General features: G+C 36.8%; 2 protein-coding genes across 6 annotated transcripts in view; both read left to right on the forward strand.

The window, feature by feature from the left end:
- LOC118279920 (T-complex protein 1 subunit epsilon) overlaps nucleotides 1–25,041 on the forward strand; it is a 324,585-nt gene that overhangs the window by 129,786 nt on the left and 169,758 nt on the right. The gene's annotated exons all lie outside the window — the stretch shown is intronic.
- LOC118280057 (uncharacterized) overlaps nucleotides 3,974–25,041 on the forward strand; it is a 52,233-nt gene continuing 31,165 nt past the window's right edge. Inside the window, exon 1 of one of the 2 annotated variants that reach the window (XM_050702354.1) lies at nucleotides 3,974–4,882. In XM_050702354.1, coding sequence (XP_050558311.1) covers nucleotides 4,183–4,882 — 700 coding nt within the window. In that variant the 5' untranslated portion in view covers nucleotides 3,974–4,182. The remainder of the gene's footprint in view (nucleotides 4,883–25,041) is intronic. The other variant, XM_050702355.1, reaches the window with a different exon arrangement.

The following is a 25,041-nucleotide window of genomic DNA, read 5'->3' on the forward strand; positions in this document are numbered from 1 at the left end:
TTTTTTATTAAAATCACTCAACTATTCTATCAAAATAAAAATTAAATTCATTTTGTGAATAAATGTGACAATAATTTTTCATCTCGACTGTACAACATTCTCGCTCTTATGAACTCGAATTGTGCGCGAAATTTTGCTTGTGTTGTGTTGATTTCTTTGTGAACCCATTGCCTATTGTGTGCTGATCATTTTGGGAGTGAAAACTAGAGTCGAGCCATCTGTCTGTTGCAACATCTGTACCTACATAATATTAGTCTATTCATATTATGTGTATACACACATCAACAGCTTATAAGTAGCCACTGCTAACCAAAGGCCTCTTCTCACATGGAGAAGGTTTGAGCATTAATCACCACTCTTGCTCAATGCAGGTTGGCGATATCAAACTTATAATTAGAAATTATAAGCCCAGGTTTCCTTAAAATGTTTTCCTTCACCCTTTGCCGTTGGTAGGTTTTGATCTCGCACCCTCATGCATGAGAAGTGGGCGTCTTAAGCCTTCGGGCTATCACGATATGTATGTCTATGTATCCATTCATACCTATGTCGTGTTAACTGGTTAATCCTGGATTCGATTTCAGGGTGGTGTTAAGTGTTAAAAAATTTATAATTTGAATGTTAGATTTCAAATATTAGTTTAAAATTTTATCCCGTGTTTAGTAAAGCCATTATTACTGTGGAATCAACAATATTACTGATAAATCTCTTCGAATAATAACTAGGGAATATTTGAACGGTAATTTTGATAACCCATTTTAAACTTGACTGTACAACTGAATAATTTATGCGTTAATAAACAGATTACATTTACGGCGCAACACAACGGAACTATAACATTAAATATTACAATAAATTACAATTTCTTAAAACATTCCATAATGTGTAATAAAATAAAATTAATAACCAATAAATTAAAATTACATTTTAATCCTCAAAATGGAATAAAAGCAATCATAAATGTAAGATTGTGTAATGTAATTATTATCTTTCCCAATTTGTGATAAGGCAAAATGTTATACAATTTGATGAATTTTGGGGAGGATTTTGAAGGGGGAAAATCTAATGACTTCTACCGCCTTAGGAAAGGCTAGAGGGAGTGTTAAACTCTTACTGACTAAAATCACACCGTTCCTGCTTCTGCCTTTCGAGCCGGAGTACCGGTAAACCCGCTAGGTAGTCCGCAGCTCTGAATCTTATCTGAATCTTAGAAAGAAAATATAGCTCGGAAAAAGTCAATAAAAAAATTATGATGATCTTACAAATATTGTAAATGCGAGATTTTATAAAGATATAATATATGTTTGTTTGTTGCTCTTTCACGCAAAAACTATTCAGTACTGATAAAAATGAAATTTCTTACTGAGAGTGGCTGGGCAACCGCCTGCTGCGCAACGTGTAGCGGGTTCGATTCCCGCACGGAACAACTCTTTGAGCGATCACCAAATTTTTGTTTCGTGTCTAGGTGCCATGTGCATTGAAATTGTAGGTTTGAAACTCAGTCACACAGTAGAAAATCCTAGTGTAGGGCAATATTTCTTTTACAAGGGTTCTTTTTATCCCAGGAACGTGGCTTAAGCCACTGGTAGAATCTTCCAATAAATAACATTGACCAAAGTGAGATTGAATATAACAAGCGTCTCATCGATTCGTCATAATGTTACTGTTAACCGCTACTTTGAACCTTTCCCACAGTTTAACTATTAAGTAGTTAAGGTTTCACTGCCGTGGTTAACTTTTTGAAAGGTTTTAACTGTCCCACTAGTAGTTTTTAATTTGTTTAAGTTTAGGGTTTTTACGTAACATAGTGTCACCCCTGTACTGTCTAAATGATAAATGATATTTATTTCTGTAACTAGGGTATAAAATAACACTTTTACACGTCAACATTTCAAATAGCTAGATAAGGCCGGCATTTTCTATCTACTACTCTGAGACTACTCTGAGAAGAAATGCCGAAACAAACTCAGAGGTCATAGTCTCTTTTAAAGTCCAGACAATGAAATAGAGGATAATGTCTAGCGGGTTTACCGGGGCTTCGGCTCGAAGGGCAGGAGTAGGAACGGGGTGGTTTTTAGTCAGTAAGAGTCTGACACTCCCTCTTACCTCGCCTAAGGCGGGAGAAAAAATACGTGTCTAATATTTTTTCACTATCTAACATCAGCTAAATATATCTTTAATTTTCATACCTCGTCATTATTCCTATTGATTATCAATAATGTAACAGTCAAAATATAATAAAACTATATTATAAAGACCATCACCTATTACATGGGACTTACAACATAAATTGTGAAAAGTGGATGTACATTATACAGTGGCATTACGTGCCATAATGTGCACCTCTGCCTACCCCTTCAGGGATTAAAGGCGTAACGATATATATGTATGGATTTTGCCTTTTATCCTATTGCCATTTACCGGGTACATTTTCCAGACTCCGATTTTTTTTCCGAAAAACCGAAAAAAGCCCAGTAATACTTCGCGCGACCCGGGAATCGAACCCGAGAGCCCTTGTCCGACTCGTACTTGCAACCACTTGGCTAACGAGGCAGGCAGGAAGATATATATATATATATATATATATACATATACACATACACATATAAAGATCACTTCAAGTTCCGATTTTGTCGAATTTACATAATGACTCCAAGTCGGAACAGTTTAACACAGATGACATCATCGGAGCGTTGAATAGAAAGCTGAGGAACATATACCACAGATATGTAGCTGTATATATACAGCAGCCTTTAAAAAATAACATATTATGTATATGTAACAATATATATATTTAGTTCTTAGTATGGATGGATGGCAAAGGGAGGAGGATTAGTCTTTATTTTAATCTTTCTATATTATATTTTAAGTGTGGGAGAGCCATGCTTTCACACCAATAGGCTGGCTCGACTGGAGTGATACCACGGCTTCACAGAAAATCGACGTGAAACAACGCTTGTGTTGTGTTCTGTTTGCGTGAATAAGGTTACGAGAAGCTCAATTACCCGCCTTTCCAATCTGCCTAATCCCCCAATAAGCCTTAAATCCCTAACTCCCAAAGCCCATTTGCACTTTTAGATTGTTGTTTTTTAATTTGACAAGCCCTCCACAACCTCCCATACCGCTGCAACTCCTGTAAGCCAGGATAGTAGACACAACCATGAAAACACCGGAAAAAAATAGTTTATTTTATTAAATTATGTTGTTGTTGTTGTTTATGGAATTCAAAAACAGTCTTCCTTGTCTTATGCATTTTTTTTAAAAGGCAAGCCCACATATCTTCTAAATCCGTTGCTTCGCCTGTGCACCAGGATCTACAGTAGATACAACCATAAAAACACTGGAAAACTGAAGTCCGGCGCGTCACAGGGACATGAATTGCCCTGGATCTCGCAACCAAAAAACCAACGTAAGAGACCAAAGGATTACATATTGGACAGGTATTGGGGTCTGCAGTTATTTATTTCACTAACCATGTAATTTTACTCTTATGTATCGGTAGAAAAGCTTCACAGTCTGGCAGTGGAATGCCTTAGAGTAATTATCGATGGTAATATTCTGTGTAGTAAAAAATAGACCCTTTGTAACAAAGAACAAGCTTAAAACTCGAATGAGAGTGCAAAAATTGAAACATTAAACCATAATGCACGCTCAAAAATAACCAATAAGAATCCCGGACATCGCGCACAGCTGTTACATCTGTGACCTCATTAAATGGGACCCATTACATAATTGGCGAAAAGTGTACCAAGCTTTATAAAAACGAGTACCAGTTCCAATATAAAAAAAATATTAAAAATGCCTCTTAAAATCCCAAAAACCCACCAAACAATACAACCAAAACTGAAAGTAGCACTTTTAGGTATCCAAAACAGAGTTACCAAGCAACGTACTATCACTAATCACTGGCATTACATAAACGAAACGTCACAAGCATGCATTTTTATATAACGAGCGGCGCACGCTACGGCCGCGGCTCGGCCGAGCCAGTCCCGTGCTACACACCGCCCGCGCCACACGCCCCGCGCACCACAGAAATGAAACTCGACTCAAAACAACAAAATTAAAAAAAAACAACACGCGCACAAATCATGTACTAAAACCTAACGAAAACAAACAAACAAAATTCACCCTTCGTAACAAAAGAAATGAAAGTGAAAATCGCAGTGCACTGACCGATGCAACATGTTTAGCGAAAATAGATGGAAAGTTATTCTGTTACTGGTGGCGTCCGTTGGCGCTGTCGAGCCGAGCCGGGCGCTCAGCCTAGTCTACCAGAAACCGTACAAAAACGTCATGTTTGTGCCGAAGAACCTGTACCGGAGGACGAGAGCAAGGCAGTCCAGGGTGCTGTTCCTCGACGAAGATGAGAACCACCAGCCATTCGGAAAGGGTGAAATTGACTTGACTCAGGACAAAAGCTACTCGAAAATCAAGTTTGACGATCAGCCTGATTACGAGTTCACATCGCCTGAAGATCCTGAAGTGCCAAAGAAGTTGAGTGAGGATTTGCCGTCGGGCAATGAGCGGTTTTACGAACCGTTGCCGCGGTTTCGGCCGTTTTCGAACCATCCGCATTACTACCAGGGTCGTTTTGGCAGGACTTACGCTCCGAACTTTGGGTTTGACCCGTACCCTGTGGCTCCGTTCGCTCCTTCGGTCCGGAACGGGTACTATCCTGGTTGGAAGCCGAGGAGTCCTCGAGTGGTGTTCCCATATGCGTCAGAAAGTGTAAACTCAGTGCAGACGAATTCTCATGCGGGGCCTGGTGGGTTCAATGATAATGTTGTGTTTCGTGATCAGAATTTCGGTTTGAATGACGTTGGTGATGAGCAGGCGTTGCAGGACATTGGGACTGGTTCGGGAGACGGGTTTGCTGAACGAGGTGAGTCAGCCATATTGGTATTTTTATTCCTATAAGTGTGGAAGGCATTACAAGTGACAATGATAAGGGAATTGGTTTCGGGAGTTTCTTTTAAAAGAATTTATTGTGACTAACTGTATCAAACGCTTGAGAGAAATCTGTTTTTTTTTGTTATATTTGAAGATTATTTTTTCGTTTGTTATGGAGTTATTATAAAAATGGAAAGTGTTTAAAGTTTTGCGTTATTTTACATATTCTATAGGCTTAGTCATATTTATTCATTAATTGTCGATCTTTAGTCTGAAATATTCCGATCATAATAGATACGTAGGCGTCTATTACGAAGTCTGATGAATAAATGATGATAGATTGTAAATTACTGAAAATATATAGTTCGAATATTAACTGAGATAACTCGATAATCTGTCTTCAACGAGATTTTTTATTCAACGGAATTCCTCAGGTATTGTGTGGATTTTAGCAAACGCTTGAGATAGATCTGAGAAAATGTTTAGAGTAATTTTTTTATACGTTTTTTTTTATGTTTTCTTTAGTAGTCGTAGTAGTAGGTAGTAATTTTTCTAAACATTTACAATTTTTAAATGTATATTATTTAACCGAATCAAATGTATTCATGACGAACACTGTTCTGGGAGATTGTAATGTTATTTTAATAATTATTTGTACTATAAAATTAGACCATATTTTAGATGAGTGGAACAGTGATATCAACTAAAAAAGGACAACATGTAATTTCATTACACATTTAAAATTTACCATATACCGACACTTTTACATAGCCACAGCAAAATTATTTGTCAGTTATACATAATATTATTTTTTTCATTAAGTAGTAGAATGTGTACATTCTATCAGAAATACGATTAGCTTTGTCACACATTTTGTGCAAAGACATATGTAATTAAATTATCAGATTATATTGGTAAAATACTCAAACACCAATCAATTTTAAGACGCTCTGAAAATTATTTGTCTCTTATGATTACCTGAAAAATTACGCCATATTTAAGGGATGGCTTAAAATTTAGCAGTATATCAGTCTTTGTATATATACGAACTGTTTTCAAAGGTCAGTCGTTTATAGTATACGTAAATATCTAAGATTTATATCAAAACAGTAATGTCTAAATCAGTATAACTAATTATTATATAAAAATAAGGTGCGCCAATACTGCCACAGTTGTCAATTAGTGTTTCAACCAAAATTAAACTTAATCAAAGTGAGGAACTTAAGTTAGAGCCACCACACACAGATCTTGCAGTAAGAGTTAACAAATTAAACCTGCATTTGATAACAGCTCGAGCAGTTAGCTTAAGTACTAGAGCAGACGGTGTATATAGATACGTAGAAATATATAGCATAATATGCAGTCTACTCAGTCAGACTATTTATAAGCAGTGGACTGACTGCTTCAAGCTATCATAGCTCGTTCTTCTCCATAGGAATCTGCGCTTTGGAATGAGCTTCACTAGAGGACTGACCGACAGACAGACGTTATTAATATTATTATATTTGCTTTCACGTTCAAAAGTGCCTTCCTGGTCTAATTGAAATAAAAACGCCACAAATTGTTTATGTTTTTATAATTTTAATCGTTTTTGTGTTTGTATTATTCATGCTATATTAACATTCAGCATTAGATTACAACTATTATTACCTAAAATAAACATTAAATTCTATATGTTTTTAAAACGATACTCGTTTTTTACCATCACCTGTTTGCGACGTTTGGGAGCGTTCCGCTTACACCCTGTATAGATACGTAGAAATATATAGCATACTATGCAGTCTACTCAGTCAGACTATTTATAAGCAGTGGACTGACTGCTTCAAGCTATCATAGCTCGTTCTTCTCCATAGGAATCTACACTTTGGAACGAGCAAATAGCTTCACTAGAGGACTGACCGACAGACAGACGTTATTAATATTATTATATTTGCTTTGACGTTCAAAAGTGCCTTCCGGGTCTAATTGAAATAAATAATTTTGACTTTTGACTTTGACTTTGACTTTATCCGTGTTTGGCCCTTAAACAACAAAGGACGTGACGTAAAAATAAGTTGACTTAATTCACTTAAGTATAACTTTGTATGACACGAGACAAAAGAAACATTCCCATTAAAATCCCATACAATTCGAGTGAAACTATACATATATACATAAATATGTATATATATATATACAGTCATACAAACAATTCATACATATTACGAAAGGACGTCCGCTAATGTCTAAAGATTTTGGAAAGTTATATTATGTAATATATTTTTTTATATACTAGTGTTCAGACCTGACCGTTTAGTACCTAGATGCTTTTGTGTTTTCAAGCTATTTGTTGTGAGCTGCGGACAACGTAACAGGTTACCGGGGCTCCGGCTCAAAGCAGGAGAAGGAACGGGGTGGTTTTTAGTCAGTAAGAGTCTGACACTGCCTCTCGCCTTACTCAAGGTGGGAGAAGTCATTGGATGATTTTCCTCCCTCAAAAAAAAAGCTATTTGTTGTCATCAACGCGTTGTGGTATCAGCAGAGTAGATTGGAATTTGTTACCACCGCTACTCTTGTCGTGGGTGCTGCAAGAGTCTACACGTTTAATATTAGACTTTTAAACTGCGATCTCCAGTGACAGAAACGGTTTTTGATAGTTGTATTATTATATATTGTATCATCACGCCTTTTATCCTCGAGTAGGCAGAGTTGCACATTACGGCTTGCCGCTATACATTGTACACCCACTTTTCACCATTTGTGTTATAAGTCCCATGTAATAGAGTGTGAGCCTATTGCCATATACTGGGCACAATTTCAGACTCCGTGCTACCACTGAGAAATTTTCGAAACACCGAAAAAAGCCCAGTAATACTTTGCCCGATCCGGGTCGAATCTGAGACCCCTTGTTCAACAGTCACATTTACAACCACTCGTCCAACGTGACAAGGCAATGTATTTTATATCGAACCACAAGACAATCGGCGAGGCGTTACCGTTTCATGGTGGATATCCCACTCACTAGCACGAAGCGCTTCGCTTCAAGCTTCCTTGTGCGAGCTGCTAGGGAGTGGAACGCCTTGCCGGAGTCTGTGTTTCCTGATGGGTATAACCTGGGTGTCTTCAAAGCCCGAGTGAATAGGTTGCTTATGGGCAGACGTACTCCATCGTAGGCCGCATCATTACTTATCATCAGGCGAGACAGCGGCCAAACGTCGGTTCATTTAACAAAAAAAATATTAGTTACAAACCTTACAACATTATTTTAAAACAGCTCACTACGCATGCGTGTTGTCAACACACGCTACTGAGGACAATACACAGTTAAGTGTGTATTATCACGAAACACACAGAACACATGCAAACCTAGGTATTTACAATAATACTCAGCAGTTAAGTGATTGATTGTACGTTTTTATTGTTTATAATTATTGCATAATGTTTAGGTGTTAAGTAAAGGCATAATATATTGCGAACGTAGTTTTTGTATCGTCTAAAGAAATTTGGGAAATAGGTACAGACGTTTAGTAGAAGATTTTTTTTATGGTATAAGCCGGTAAACGAGCAGACGGATCAGCTGATGGTAAGCAATCGCCGCCGCACATGGACACTCGAAACACCAGAGGCGTTACAAGTGTGTTGCCGGTCTTTTTGGGGTTAGGAATTTAAGGGTTGTTGGGGAATCGGGGATTGGAAAAGATAGGTTAAAAAGGCCTCCGGTAACCTCACTCACACAATGATACAACGCAAGAGTGGTATCACGTCGGTTTTCTGTGAGGTTGTGGTATCACTCCGGTCAATGGCTATCCCACACTTGTAACACATACATAAGCAAAAAGTTTTTCTTCTTCAATCTCTATTAAATATTAGCACCTCTGCTTACCCCTTTCATAGAATACACAACGTTACATTACATTGCAAAGAAAGTTCCTTAAGTAACGATTTAACGTAATAAGTTAATTACATACAAACATACATATATACATAATTATCTATATACACACTTATATAGCGTGTTAACTAATCATTCAGTAATTGCAATTTCTTCAGCAAATATACATAACCTTATTACGAATGTAGTTCCTTAATGAAATTTTATTCATTTGTTATATACAATGTGATAGGGGCGAGACTTCTAACCTGTTAAGGCTGAATACTACATCTAATTTTAACGGCAAAAGTCCTGGGTCGAAGGGGTCGAATCCCCTCCCCCTAAAAATTATGGCCATTTTAATATTTTTTTTACTTTTTTTTATATCAAAGGTTGTATGCGTCGTAGAAACAAAAAAAAGACGACAAACGGTAGCTAATAACCTTGGCTAACTAATTCATTAATTTTTTCATATGTTTGATAACACTTTATGGCGAGTTAAAAAAAAATTGTGAATTATTCTTACCGAAAAAATCACTATTTTCAATTAGTTCAACCCCCATATTATTTTTTTGTCGATAAAATTAGATGTAGTACTCAGCCTTAACGGGTTAGAAGTCCCACGCCTATCACATTATATACAGATAGATGTTATGTGATGTTATATAGCAATAAAAGTCCCTATTACATTAAATTTACATTAACTACTAGAAAAAATAAATAAAAATTTTAAAAAAAGATGTTGCCTCACACTAGGATTTTCTCCTGTGCCGTGGGTGCGTTTACAAGCATACAAGTTCACATACACATGACACCCAGACCCGAAACAATAATTTGTGGATCACACAAAGAGTTGCTTCGTGCGGGAATCGAACCCGCTACACGTTGCACGGCAGCCAGTTGCCCAGCCACCGCGTCAACCGTGCAGTGAAAAAATTATTTTACGTGGTGAGAAACGTAAACTTCCCAACACTAGTATCTACTTACGTGCAGGTGCCAAGTGTAGAATAAAATTTAAAATTATATATTATTCCACAAATGGCACCTTCGAAAAATACCTATAGGTGCCGTAAGTGGAATATCTCAGGTGCCATTAGCTCGGGTACCATTTAAACAGGTGCCCAATGTGGAATACTTTTTCACCCAAAGCGGGAGAAGTCATATTATTGTCATTCTCTCCCCAAAAATGGTTTTTTTTTCACTCCTTTTTTTTGAGGGGTAAAATCATCCAATGACTTCTCCCGCCTTAGGCGAGGCGAGAGGGAGTGTCAGACTCTTACTGACTAAAAACCACCCCGTTCCTACTCCTGCTTTTCGAGCCGGAGCTCCGGTAAACCCGCTAGGTAGTCCGCAGCTCCGGATCTTTTCTTCACTCCTTAATACCTAGTTATAATAGATACGAAGTATACGTACAACAAAGTATTGTTAAGTGGGAAATCATGACACTGCATGCGCGTGCGACGGTTTGACTTCGCTATTATCAAACAATCGGTAAAAGTTCTTTTGTATGTCATCGAGTGTGTGTAACTGGATGTGTTATGTGCGCACTCACTTTTTTTTGTGGTTCGGTATTATTTAACAAGTTGTATGTTAGTTTTTTTTATTAATTTATTACTTATTATTTTATAATAATATGAGTTATTTATTTTTATTTATTTATTTATTTTTTTAACCAATAGTTGTAGAATTTGATTAAAGAATATTGTATATTGTGACAAAAAGCCAATGATAGGTTTTCACGAAAAGCAGTAGAAAATACAAAAGAATTACAGTTCTGTGTTTATCGAACCTTTATATGTAGTTTTTTATGCATTTCATATACCTTCCAAAAGATTGGGGCTTTGGTTTACTCAATGGAAAGACATAACATAACTGACTTTCAATCCTTAAGGGGGGGGGGGATTTTAATCCATTTACATACAATGATAACTTTTCTCCTTTATTATAAAAGTTCATCGTTGCTATTCAGTTCGTCTCATGCCAAATGTCACGGTTGCATCATCGCTTACCATCAAACAAGTTGATTGCCAAATGTTGGCAGTTGGTAACTTATGGGATCCTATTGGTTATATCACCTAACGAACACTGTGCGCTTCTCACGAAACCTCTCGCTTAGTAAAACTGTGGAGTGAGCTGCCGAATCGATTAATAAAAAGAACGTATTCCTTTTTAAAAGACCGGCAAGGCACCTCTGACTCCTCTGGTGTTGCGGGTATCCATGGGTGGCGCTGATCGCTTACACTGAGGTGACAAGATAGCATGTTTGCCCTCTATTCCATAAAAAAAAAAATCACCCAACGTACCCAGGCAGAGATGCACCACATTACAGCATGTACTGCCACCCACTTTTCACCATTATAGGTCCCATGTAATAGGGGTTGAGCCTATTGCCATATACTGGGCACAATTCCAGACTCCGTGCTACTACTGAGAAGTTTTCTAAAAACCGAAAACAGCCCAGCAATACTTTGTCTGACCGGGCCTGGAAAAAAATCACATCATTCTAATAATATTAAATACTAACCATCACAATCATATCACATCACAATGCCACATCCAGTATCACTTAACCGACGTATATCTAAATGTACGCGTGAAGGAAGGCAACGCAGGCGCAGTGTCGTTTCGTTTCGAAACGTTTACGACACGGTAAAAAATACGGCAGAGCAACAATACATTGGTTGTGAAATAACTCAGTTTAATGTTATAGTTGTGTTTCGTTGGTTCTGCTGTGCGAGAGCTTGGGTTCGGTTCTTGGGTCGATACAATGTAACCAAGTATTGTATTGTGAACCTGATTGAAAAAGAGTAACCTATGGAGTTTCTTGCTCGTTCTTCTTTATAGGAATCTACACTTTGGTAGGAGCAAATAGAGCAACTAGATGACTGACCGAGATAGACAGATAGTTTAAATCTTACTAATATTATAAATGCGAATGTTTGTGAGTTTTTGTGTATGTTTGTTACTTAATCACGCCGAAATGACTGAAGGGATCGGGATGAAATTTGGAACAACGGTAGATTATAGTTTGGAATAACAATAACGCAGGCGAAGCTGCTGGCAGAAGCTAGTATTATAAAGTTTGCTTTGACGTTCAAAAGTGCTTTCTGGTCTATTTGAAATAACAAATTTTGACTTTGTATTTGTTGTAGTTTCTAGTTGTATACTGGCGTAACTAATGTTATATTCAGGTAAACTGTTGTCGAGACTGTTGGTTCATCTCGTGACAGTTAAAATTAACCTTTCTCCTCACTGTACATTCACGAACTACTTAATATAGCAACTGTGTCTAGCAAAAATGATAATTTTATACAATTAGTTTTTACCTGAGCTCAATGTTTTAGTTGAGTCAGTTAGCACAACGACCATCGGGTTACCCGGGCACTGGCTTGAAGCAAGAGTAGGAACGTTTTTAGTCAGTAAGAGTTTGACACTCTTTTTCGCCTCATCGAAGGAAAGAGGAGTGAATTTATGACACCCCACCTCCTCCCAAATAAAGGTGACTGTTGAGCGTTTGATGTTAGACAGATAATGATTTATGTTTTCACCTCTACTAATGGATCGGGGAACTTTTTATCTCGGACGGGCAGAAGCTAGTTCATATTATTTATAAAAGTTGTATTAATTCAAAGTCAATGTCAAAGCATTTATTTCAATTAATCCTTAATTAGGCACTTTTGAAACGTCAAATTGAATTGTCTGTCAATCTGTCTGTTAGTGAAGCTAGGTGCTCGTTCCAAAGTGTAGCTTCGAATGGAGAAGAATGAGAATTATGTTATTTACTTATCTAATAATTTTCATAATAACACACAATACACAAATAAATTTGCAACGCTAACGCTTTTCTTTCCGCAGTGTTGCTAGCTATAAAACACATTCAGTGTTGCCACAACGAAAAATGAATACTCAGGAAAACTGTTTTAAAAAGTCTCTTGTAAATTTTACGTATCAGAAATTATCTAGATTGCGATGGAATGGTTAATTGATAATGTGTTTTATTTAGATTGGATTAAGATCGGTTCTTGTTTGTGCGTAATGCACTCTCGGTTTTCCTTGCGTGTAGAAATGTTGCGTGTATTCAAATGAAGGGAGGACCAATAAAATGGCGGCTTTTTTAAATATTCACTTTTTAAATAGTGCAAAATGTAGTGGGATGCTTCAAAATGTCTTGTCTAGTACTAAGATTTTCTCTTGTGTCGTTTGCATATGTAAAAAAAATACATAAACATCACATCACACATCAACAGCCTAAAATTGGTCACTGCTGACCAAAGCCCTCTTCTCCCACGAAGAAGATTTGAGCATTAATCACCACGCTTGCTCAATGCGGGTTTTCTTACGATGTGGTGGTGTCTAAATAATCTTAGAAAGTACATATAACTCAGTAAAAGTCACATTGGCTTGCCGTTGGTAGATTTCGAACCTGCACCCTCAGTTTTGTTGCTTAAATTGTGCAGAATTTTTAATCTGTTAACTGCAAGACTGAACATTTGTGTCACGATCATTTTTAGAAGGTATTCTAAGTCTATAAAAATACTTGATTGCATATTAATGTGAATATAAGTTCCTTATCATTTCTTATTAACATCATCATGGAGTTCGTTATCATTTCTCATTCTCTTACTCATTCACTGTCTTAACAATTGGGATGATACCGGGATATGTAAATTAAAAATATATGTATTTAGTCCTGTCCTATTTACAGTTTTCTTTTTTTTTGAGGGCTGAAAATCATCCAATGTCTTCTCCCACTTTGGGCGAGGCGAGAGGGAGTGTCAGACTCTTACTGACTAAAAACCACCCCTTCCTACTTCTGCTTTTCGAGCCGGAGCCCCGGTAAACCCGCTAGGTAGTCCGCAGCTCCGATTTACAGCTGTCTAATATTTTAAAATAATCTACAAGACCGACGTTAAAATAAAATCTAGTCATCTACCCTATTATATTAGAAATAACTCTTCTTCAATCAAACGCAATATTGCTCCACTTTTATCCTCCACATTCTACAAATCACTTAATAAAGTGAAAAGAATCGTTACTATGTAGTAACAGAAAAAAAAAAACATAAAACTAACCAATCATTGCTCAGTGTCCACACTTCTAAATTGACACCTTTGATCGAAAATTTTCTAACTAAACTACTGTCAGCTTCACAGTTTCGGGTGTGTAAACAAAACAATAGAAAATTAAGAAAAGTCAAGTTGCTCTTTATTTATTTCTTATACGTGATGACGTTTTTAAATAATTAATTATAAAAAAAACATTTAAAAACATAAATAGCAGTAGCTCACCAGTAACGGGAGAAATCCAAGCTACTAGCTACCACAACTTGCTAAGCTACAACTATGATTGTCTATATCCCACATGTCGACAATCTCATGAGTTAAATCAAGATATTTAATTATTTAATAGTAGAAAAATCTTGCATATTTATACAACATTATACAGTTAAAGTGATATAAAATACTTCACATTATGTAATTACCTATTTGACAAAAAAGTACAATGATTTCAAATATTTAAAGCTAATTAATTAGCCATCCATCTTCGTACAAAATATATTTGACACGATGTAAAAAAAACATGATCTTGAAAACTAATCGCTGTAAACATAATTACAATATCGTCGGAAAACTTAATTCATATTTAGTTACTAATTGTATAACTATTAGTTATTGAAAATATAGATAAGCTTTTTTGTGAAAGAAAAACAAGCACACATTCAAAACTGGAACATACTAAAACCCTTTAACACTAACACCTCTGCCTACCTCCTCAAAAGATTAAAATAAATAACAATAAACAAAACACAACATTTTTTTAATAACGATCCAAATTGTCAAACATAACGACCTCGAACGTCAAACGTCAAACGTCAGAATAGTGATGTGACCCAACGCATCCGAAGCTCGAATCGATGTCGATGCCGATTACATCACTTGTTATGAACTAGTCAAGGAAGCTGATTACGCAAGTCTTGAAAGCAGTAGAAAGTACGAGCGAGCGAGAAACAGTCCGAACCGTTTCTTTAGATACGGGCAAATGTTAATTAGTAATGTTTTAGCAAAGGAAAGCTACGCCGAAATTGCTGTTTTGATCTAGTTTTTAGTTTTGGGTTCTTTTTCGGTGTAATCTTCATGTTTTTTTGGAGTTAAGAGTCGATTATGACTTGTGGGTGTCGATTAAAGGATATATGCTGTCGTTATGTTGACTGCATGGTTGTATATTCGGAGCTGCGGACTACCTAACGGGTTTACCGGGGCTCCGGTTCGAAAAGCAGGAGTAAGAACGGGGTGGTTTTTAGTCAGTAAGAGTCTGACACTCTCTCCCGCCTCGCCCAAGGCGGGAGTAGTAATTGGATGATATTCCGCCCTTAAAAAAAAACTGGTTGTATATAGGTTGGGCAATGGCTATTATTTATGTATTTTAGTTGGAATTGATTCCGGCATTAAACCTATCATAATTATAAAATAATTTTTCGTTTGATCTACAAATTGTTGTGCCGGATCTTGTTGTGATGTGTATAATATTGTATGTTTGTAGACGCTCCTACTATTAATGGGTTAATCTTAGAGTAGGGCTTATGTTATGCTTATGTTAAATAATTTCTCTTAGTAACTCGTTAAATGACCTTGAATTGAAGGAGCAGTCACACTATTAGTGCCTACGTATGTCATTACTGGTAGGACGCATTCAATAAAGAATTTGGTCTTCAAACTTTGCAGAACTATTCGTTTATCTGAATTTATTTAATTTTCAGTGCTTATTTTAAGTGTAACGTCATCAAATGACTTCTCTCGAGGCCTTGGGTGAGGTGAGAGGCAGTGTCAAACTTACTAACTAAAAACCACCCCATTCTTACTCCTGCTTTTCGAGCCGGAGCTCCGGTAAACCCGCTAGGTAGTCCGCAGCTCCGGGATTTTCAGTCTTTAAATAGTCAACTTAAACTTCGACTTACATCTAAAGTAACATTACCTTTTAAACCCTTGTATATAAGACAACAATAGAAAATACATTGTGTCTCGCGTTTCGGCATACGACGGGTTGAATCAAACCCAAACACCAGCTGATCACCACAATTCTCAAGAACAACTAAAAATAAAGTGCTATACACAAATAAAAAACGTAAACAATAAGTAATTTCTATATCTCAACGCCGTGGGAGCAAGAGCAGGCGGGTGAAAATCTTAGTTTCACTGATGTGTAACAAAAACTAACAGATAAACCCTGGGAACATTGCATTGTGTACAAGAAAGTGTCAGTTTAGTAGTTTAGTACAAATTTTAATAAAATATTTAATTTTGTTCTTCTATCCTATTACATGGGACTTATAACATAAATGGTGAAAAGTGGGTGTACGTTGTATAGCGATAATTTGCATCTCTGCCTACCCTTTCGGGGATAAAAGGCGTGATGTTGCACGAAATTTGTTCTTCTCACGCATGAGGGTGTGGGTTCGAAACCTACCAAAGGCAAAGTACCAATGTGACTTTTTCCGAGTTATATGTACTTTCTAAGATTATTTAGACACCACTGACTAACGGTGAAAGAAAATATCGTGAGGAAACCTGGGCTTATAATTTCTGATTATAAGTTTGAAATCGCCAACCCGCATTAAGCAAACGTGGTGATTAATGCTTAAACCTTCTTTGTGTGAGAATAGGCTTTTGGTCAGTAGTGGCCACTCATAGGCTGTTTATGTTGATTGGCAATCAAAGCTATGATACGTTGCACAATAGTCCATCATTTATTCACCATGTTAACCAAATAACACAAGCATAAAACTTAGGTCATTCTATCTCTTGCATTAAATTCACCGAGGGAAGTGGAAATTATCACCTTTTCTTCTCCTCTAATAATATCTTCTGATTTATGTATTTCGTTGCGGGATTCAAGACAGTTATTAATGTCCCTGGGACGCGCCGGACTTCAATGTTCCGGTGTTTTTATGGTTGTATCTACTGTAGATCCTAGCGTACAGGAGTTGCAGCGGTTTAGGAGATAGATGAGGTGGGCTTATCCTTTAAAAAAATGCATAAGACAAGGAAGATTCATTTTAAATTCCGTAAACAACAACATAATTTAATAAAACAAACTATTACATAAAATGCTTTAAAATCTACATATTATTATATGTTTCTGACATTTCCACTATGAACATATAGTATATGTATGTCGGCGCCAGTTATGCAACGATTATGCAAGACAAACCTGTTTGTAAATGAGATGCTATGGGCTCATTGTAATTTTGGCTGAGGAAGTGACATATATCACGCTTTTTAATCGATAAACGGGTAAGTAGTAAGTAGTCTATGGCGTTTTTTTTAATGGGACAAGCCCGCCACATCCTCTCATACCGCTGCAATCTGTTACCCAGAATCTACAGTAGATACAACCATGAAAACACCGAACAAGTTTTAAGGTTTGTGAAAACAAATATACATTACAAGTAATATTATAAATAAGTTGTATGAGTGAGATTACTGGAGGCCCAATTACCTTCTTTCCCAATCTTCCCAATTCCCGAATCCCCAACAAGCCCTAAATTCCTAACCCTAACGCAACGCACATGTAACGCCTTTGGTGTTTCGGGTGTCCAAAGGCAGCGACTATTGCTTACCATCAGTTGATCATCTCCTCTGGTGTTGCGGGTGTCCATGGACGGCGCTGGTCGCTTACCATCAGGTGACACGTTTGCTCGTTTGCCTCCTATTCCATAAAAAGAAACACGCACTTCACACACGAAGAAGGCTTGAGTATTAATCACTAAACAAACTAGTTAATTTGCCAAATTAGTTATTTAACAAAAAAAGTAACATTGAATGTGCCCTACCTATCTCTAAGATATAAAAGGCTTGATGTTTGTTATGTGTCCGTTACGCCACACAGGGAAGTGATAGGTCTCTGCTACTCTCACATCGTTACATCAATGATCTTAAATCTAATAGACCTGCTTATGACCTAAGCTTATACTGAGGAAATTGATACTAAGTTGTAGAGTTACAGTTCTTGGAATAACTTTGTTGGTGGTCTGTTTTTTATTTAAGATCGTTACTATTTTTGTCTGATATTTTAGTTGTGTCTTTTTATGGGACAAACTTGTCACAGCCTCTCAAAACCGCTGCAACTCCTGTAAGCCAGGATCTACAGTAGATATAACCATGAAAATGCCGAAACACTAAAATTCGGTGCGTTCCAGGGACATGAATAACTGTCTTAGTTAAGTGTCAGTGTAATTTTGTTTTAGTCAGTTTATATGATCTGTTTCCTGTGTTTAAAAAACTAATTTTCCAGGGGTGGTGGCGTCCATAGAAAAAAGTAAGGCTTTATTTCACCAGCCCCTAACTATCTTGAACGATACAGGAGAAAATCTTAGTGTGGGGCAACGTTTAAAAAAATCTAATCTCATAACAGCCGGCCTTTTGGGGTTAGTAATTTAAAGGTTGTTGGGGAATCGGGGAATGGGATGATTGGGAAGGGGGCTAATTAGTCCTCCGGCATTCGCATTCACACATCGCAACACAACGCAAGCGTGGTTTCACTTCGATTTTCTGTGAGGACGTGGTATCATTCTGATCGAGTCGGCCCATTTGTGCCGAAGCATGGTTCTACCACACTTAAGGGCCGAGCTTAATACCAAATCCAAATTCCTATCTTTTATACAGAAAAACCGTAAATAATAGTTTTACTAACCAAAAGATCGAACTCTTAATCGTCAGTTATACATACGACTAGCTACTGTCGCGCGGTTTCACTCGCTCTGCTTGGCTCCTATTGGTCATAGCGTGATGTTTTATAGCCTATAGCCTTTCTTGATAAATGCACTACTCAACACAAAAATAATTATTCAAATCGGATCAGTAGTTCCGGAGATTAGCGCGTTCAAACAAACAAACAAACTCTTCAGCTTTATAATATAGGTATAGATTACTCGCTCATCCGAATTAATAAATATTCATTAAATTATTAATTATTATTATTAAATAATTTCCCCATCATCCAATTCGTTGCATAATTTCATTCTACCAGTATTTAAACAGTTTGTATGTGTGTGTGAGTGCATACTATAACGGTTTTTATTGGTCAATGCGTGCATACTGCAACTTAAGGGGAAGTGTGTTGCTTTGACTCGTAGCTGCGTATGCGCATGGAGATATCGTTTTATTTATTTTAATAATGGTATTTCATTGTTTCTCTATAAAGTCTTTCATTGTTTCTGTATACTTTATTAATTTACTGTAGAGATTTAAGTTTACTATAGATTTTGTTTATTTTTTGTAACTTTGTCTCTATAATGTAACTATATTTTATATATTATTTATTTCCATATTATAACTATGTTACATTAATAATTATGTTTGACAGCTTCCTTACAGCATTGCTCATGACATTATGAGCCCTTTGTGATTCGAAACTAATCGAGTTATCTTGACAAATATTGATGTAAAGCCGTCAACTTTAAAATTAATCAGTCTTTTTTTTATTTAGATTTAGGTATTCTGTTTTTATTCCACAGCGGGGTAGGCAGAGGTGTACACTCTGTACTTATAAGTCGTATAATTTACCTATTATTTGATACTATGCATATTTTTTCATTATTGCTTCGTCTATCTTTTACTTCATGAAAAACAAAGTGATTATTAAAAAAAAAGTAAGTCATCCCCTTAAAAGATTTCACTGCCACGCTCGCCAGCTTGTGACGGTACAAACAAAAATACACTTATCTCTTTCTAACACACGCACAACGCATTCTTTGTCCCTTTCTTAATTTCTATGTCATTGACATTGCATTTGTGTAGGGTTTTCCAAATAGAGTGGCTTAAAACGTCAACGACTGCCTCGTTGGCCGAGTGGTTGCAAGTGCGACTGCCAGGCAAGGGGTCTCGGGTTCGATTCCCGGGTCGGGCGAAGTATTACTGGGCTTCCGAAAAATTTTCAGTGGTAGCACGGAGTCTGGAAATGTGTCCAGTATGTGGTAATAGGCTCACCATCTATTAAATGGGACTTACAACATACATTGTGAAATGTGGGTGTACATTGTTCAGTGGCATTAGGAGCCATAATGTGCACCTCTGCCTACCCCTTCGGGGATTAAAGTTCAACGTTCGTTTCCGTGGGTAAGCAGAATTGGAGGTTCTTGGTAGAGTTATAGGTATAGTGTTAATCGAATATATGGTGTCTTCAAGGCCCGAGTGAATAGGCTGCATCATTGCTTACCATCAGACAAGATGGTGGCCAAACGCTGATATATTGTGTTGACGTTTTACGTGTTGTCTAACTTGGGAATTGAATCTGAAGTCTTTTACTTATGAGTTATCATTTTAGAAAACCTTTTTGTTTAAAGTGAACCGCCTTTTGTTTTCTGTACCGTCTTTGTTTTTTAAGTCATTTAATATCCCTAATACCTTCAGCGATCAGCCAAACGTGAGAGAAAATTATACATACATGATAATATGAAAATCTCCTTTTTTGAAGTCGGTTAAAAACAGTTTAATTTAAATATGTACATATTTAATGCCATGGAATTTGTGTTTAAGTCAATAATTAACTCAAAGATTTACTGTCAAGTATAAAATGCTGTTACCATTACTTAACCCTCTTTATATTACAAGCGTGATAACTCTAACCAAACGCTTTTTAAAACAGAAAAGAACGGTGGACAAAAGTCGTGACGATTACTTAAAACATGTTTTTGCCCGACCCGGCTCTCGAACGCAGGACCTCACGATCGAGAGGTAAACAAACAAATAAACGGTTGAACATATCGTGCCGTGTTACATACATACGGGCTTTGTGAAAGTGATATCTTGTAGCGATAGCAGAAAAAACTGTTAAAGAAGATATTTTTATAATAACTATCGTGAGACATACGGAGCTGCCGACTACCTAGTGGGTTTACCGGGGCTCCGGATCGAAAATCAGGAGAAGGAACGTGTGGTTTTTAGTCAGTAAGAGTCTGACACTCCCTCTCGCCTCGCCCAAGGCGGGAGAAGACAGTGGATGATGTTGCCCCCTCAAAAAAAAAAAAAAAATCTTGAGACATAAGTATTTTAAACTGACATGGTCACTAACACTATCATTAGAACTTAGGACGGGATATTTACCATGTTATTTATGTCTAAGATGATTTCCGATGTTTCGGTACTGTTGCAAGCGCCATGATCACGGATGAACTGCTTCATGAATAAAGTTCATCCAGTCTCAAGTTCTAATGATAGTATCGTGAGACATACTAAATTAACTAAAAATCACGGTTTACTCACGTTTATTAATGGAGAAAAGCTCTACTAGTTTCGAGTCACAGAGGGACTCTACATTTTCTCCAAGGATTGGGTCTTCCCAATCCTGGATTCCTAACAACCCTTAAACTCCTAACCCCTACAAGTCCGGCAATGCACTTGTAACGCCTCTGGTGTTTCGGATGTCCATGGGCGGTCGCAATGGCTTACCATCAGGTGATACATCTGCTCGTTTACCGGCTTAAACAAAAAAAAAATCTGTCATATACATTATCATTCTCGAAAGAAAATGTTTATTTCATAGATAAAAAAAAATGCGTAAATGCAATCATGACGTATTATTTCAATTCAATTTAATGCATCATTCATTACAAATTACAACATAAATCTTAAAATCGTTCACACAAACCAAAAAACAAAAAAGCAAAAAACGCAAAAAATCCTTTTTTTTTTCGATCCCAAATAAAATAGTTATTATACAATAGTTAATCCGAACGTTTTATTTTCTGTCCGTACGCTCCACTTAGCGGTGTCTTACGTAATATCGATAAAGATGTCTAGCGATCGATATCGATACTTATAGAGACAGTTTATCGATATAAGGTGTTACGACCCTAGTAGATTTGGGGTCTGCAATGATTTTTGGTTTTTGAATGGCTGTTTGAAATGTATGGGGCATTTCATTTGACATAACATAAGCTGTGTGGGTGTTGGATTCGATTGTCGGATTGGAGATTTAATTTGTATTGTGTATCGTCTGGTCCGTTTTATATTACTTGTTTTTTAATACTGTAGACTTTTTTTTTTAGCTAATCTAAGAATCGGCCTTACTGTTTAAGATGCCTGTGCCTGATTTTAATATACTAGAGAATAACAATGTTTTAAGTATGGACGAATCGCATTTTCTTTATTTTTTTTCATATTCAAAGTATCACTTGGACACGTGAGAAAAATGTTCACCACCACTTTACCGACCCGGCAATCGAACCCGAGACCACGACAACAACGTCTAAAAATTAAGTAAAACATCAATGTGACAACAATACCTTATTACAACCGCAGACAACCTAACGTGTTACCGGGGCTCCGGCTCGAAAAGCAGGAGTAGGAACAGGGTGGTTTTTAATCAGTAAGAGTCTGACACTCCCTCTTGCCTCACCCAAGGCAAGAGAAGTCATTGAATGATTTTCCCCCCTCAAAAAAAGACCTACCACATACACAATACTATAGGAAGTAGGTTACATAGACTTGGTATTCTCGACACGCGTGCTATGTTCTAATGCTTCCGTAAAAAGTAATCGTTAACTCATAACGATTCGGTATGCAAGTCGAGTATACCCTTGTAATACATTATGTTATGTGTGTCAGACTATTTAGTTTTGTTTGTTTTAATTGGATTATAATTGTTCTGCTTTGATGCGTATGCGCTTATAGCTACAGCCAAGCGTGATTGTCGTCCAAAAATGTAAAAATAGAAATAGAATTCTAGATTCTCTTACATATAAAAACAAAATTAAAAATCTTCAGGATTTTCACCAAATTTGAAATATGGGAGAGCTTTGCCATGAATGGGCCGGCTCGACTGGAGTGATACCACGGTCTCACAGAAAACCGACGTGAAACAACACTTGCGTCGTGTGAGTGGGGCCCAATTACCCCCCTTCTCAATCTTCCCAATCCCCGAACAACCTTTAAATTCCTTACCCCAAAAAGGCCGGCAACAAACTTGTAACGCCTCTGGTGTTTCGTGTGATCCGGTTGCTCGTTTACTTACTTATACCGTAACAAAGAATTTTTAATCGCATCTTCACCAATATAAAAATATAGTAGGGCAGTGTTTCACTCTGAGGTATACACGAACACAAAGAGTATACATATGTTACGTCACCTCACGTTTCCTCGATTACGGCCTTACTCGGCGAAACGAAAGCTAAAGCCAAAGCCAGCCTTTCAACAACCTTATTGTGATCATAATTTTAATATTTCGACATTTCGCAAACGCGTCGGTGAGTTTTTTATTGTATAAAAGGAAGTTCTGACGTTGAATTTGTGTGTGTGTTCGCGATTATCTTGTGAACGGTTGAACTAATTTTGATGTGGTTTTCAGAAAAGTATTAGTATTTAGGTAGTATTATTATGGATTTAAAAATTGTTTTTAAAAACTTTAAGTGTTATTAAAGAAACGTGTTATTTAAAAGACGATGTAGTGGCAAGGATTGAAAAGGGAATGTTACGATGGTTTGGACATGTAGAAAGGATAGATAAAAGCAGATTTATGAAAGAAATATACCAGGCGGATATAAATGGGGCTGTCGGTAGAAGGCACCCGGACATATAACGACCAGATTGGCGATATATTAAAGAAAGGTCAAATTAAAAGTACTGTTAACCGACGAGCATTCAAGAAAGACTGATGACTGTTGATAAAGCGAAAAAGGTATGTAAGAATCGTAGCAATTGGGGTTCCATTGTCTTAGTCTTCCCCCATGGGAGACAGGCGTGAGGTTGTTTGTATGTATTTGTTAAACTGGAGTTAACGAACCCTTTTATTTATTAATTTTTTGAGGGCGAACAATTATACTATGACTTCTCCCACCTTGGGCGAGGCGAGAGGGAGTGTCAGACTCTTACTGAGTAAAAATCACCCCGTTCCTACTCCTGCTTTTCGATGTGGAGCTCCGGTAAACCCGCTAGGTAGTCCGCAGCTCCGGATAGACCTTATGCTTGGCAACAACTCATATCTCTTTTATTAATAACTAGCTGCTTCCGCGCGGTTTCACCCGCTCTGCTCGGCTCCTATTGGTCATAGCATGATATTTTATACCCTATAGCCTTCCTAGATAAATGCACTACCCAACACAAAACTAATTATTCAAATCAAACCAGTACTTCTGCAGATTAGCGCGTTCAAACAAACAAACAAACAAACTCTTCAGCTTTATAATATTAGTATAGATATTTTTATATAGCTAAAGTTCCGTACCACACGTCTATTCGCTCGAGAGAAACACTCTCAATGTTGCAACACTGGTTTCCATCTTGTAGTGACCTTTGTTGACTTCTAGGAAAGCCCACATCCGCTACTTATTACTTATAACCGGGACATAATTGGTACCGCCATAATTATGCTGTTAATGAGTTGTTTAAAAAATATAGAGAGTAATTAGTAAGAGTCATTACGTACCGTAATGTGCACCTCTGCCTACCCGGGGATTAAAGGCGTGAAGATATAAAAAAATATTATTAAACGGTTTAATTTTGTTTATCTAGGCTGCATTTATTTTTACTAATATATATTTTTGACTAATATATAAAGCTGAAAAGTTTCTTTGTTTGTTTGAACGCGTTAATCTCCGAAACTACTGGTCCAATTTGAATAATTACTTTTGTGTTGTATACATTTATCGAAAAAGGTAACCTATCTAAAACAGCAGGCTACAATCAATAGGAGTCAAACAGAGCGGGTGAAACCGCGCGAAAGTAGCTAGTTTATATATAAAAAAATGTGATAGAAATGATAATTAAACATATATACATATATATTATACGAATAGGCTATGCATTCTAGCCTATCATCTATATGCAAATAAAAAGCCTAATATATTAATCAAATGTATAATAAAAAACATATGAAAAAAAAGATTAGACCAAAATATCAGACCAATTTGTAAGTCTAATACATAAGAGATACATTTTATGAAAATATGCTATTTTTAGCTTTGCATTTTTAATCATATTGGACAGAATTATTATCAGATTGTGTAATTTAATTTAAACAGTATTATATTAAATTAATATATGAGAAAGTTATGTTATACAATCCTTTACGGAATCAATAACAAAGGCAGGATTTAATATTATATACATACTAGTATCAGCGGCTTCGCCCGCGTTCCCGTGGGATAAAAAGTATCCTATCACCCAAGTCTACTCATACCCTGTCTGTATACCAAATTTCATTAAAATCCGTTCAGTAGTTTCAGCGTGATTGACGGACAAACATCCAAACAAACTTTTACATTTATAATATTAGTGTGATTAGCTATTCCTGCCCGGCTTTACTCG

Source organism: Spodoptera frugiperda, chromosome 22 (genome assembly GCF_023101765.2).
Source record: "Spodoptera frugiperda isolate SF20-4 chromosome 22, AGI-APGP_CSIRO_Sfru_2.0, whole genome shotgun sequence".
Taxonomy (NCBI): domain Eukaryota; kingdom Metazoa; phylum Arthropoda; class Insecta; order Lepidoptera; family Noctuidae; genus Spodoptera; species Spodoptera frugiperda.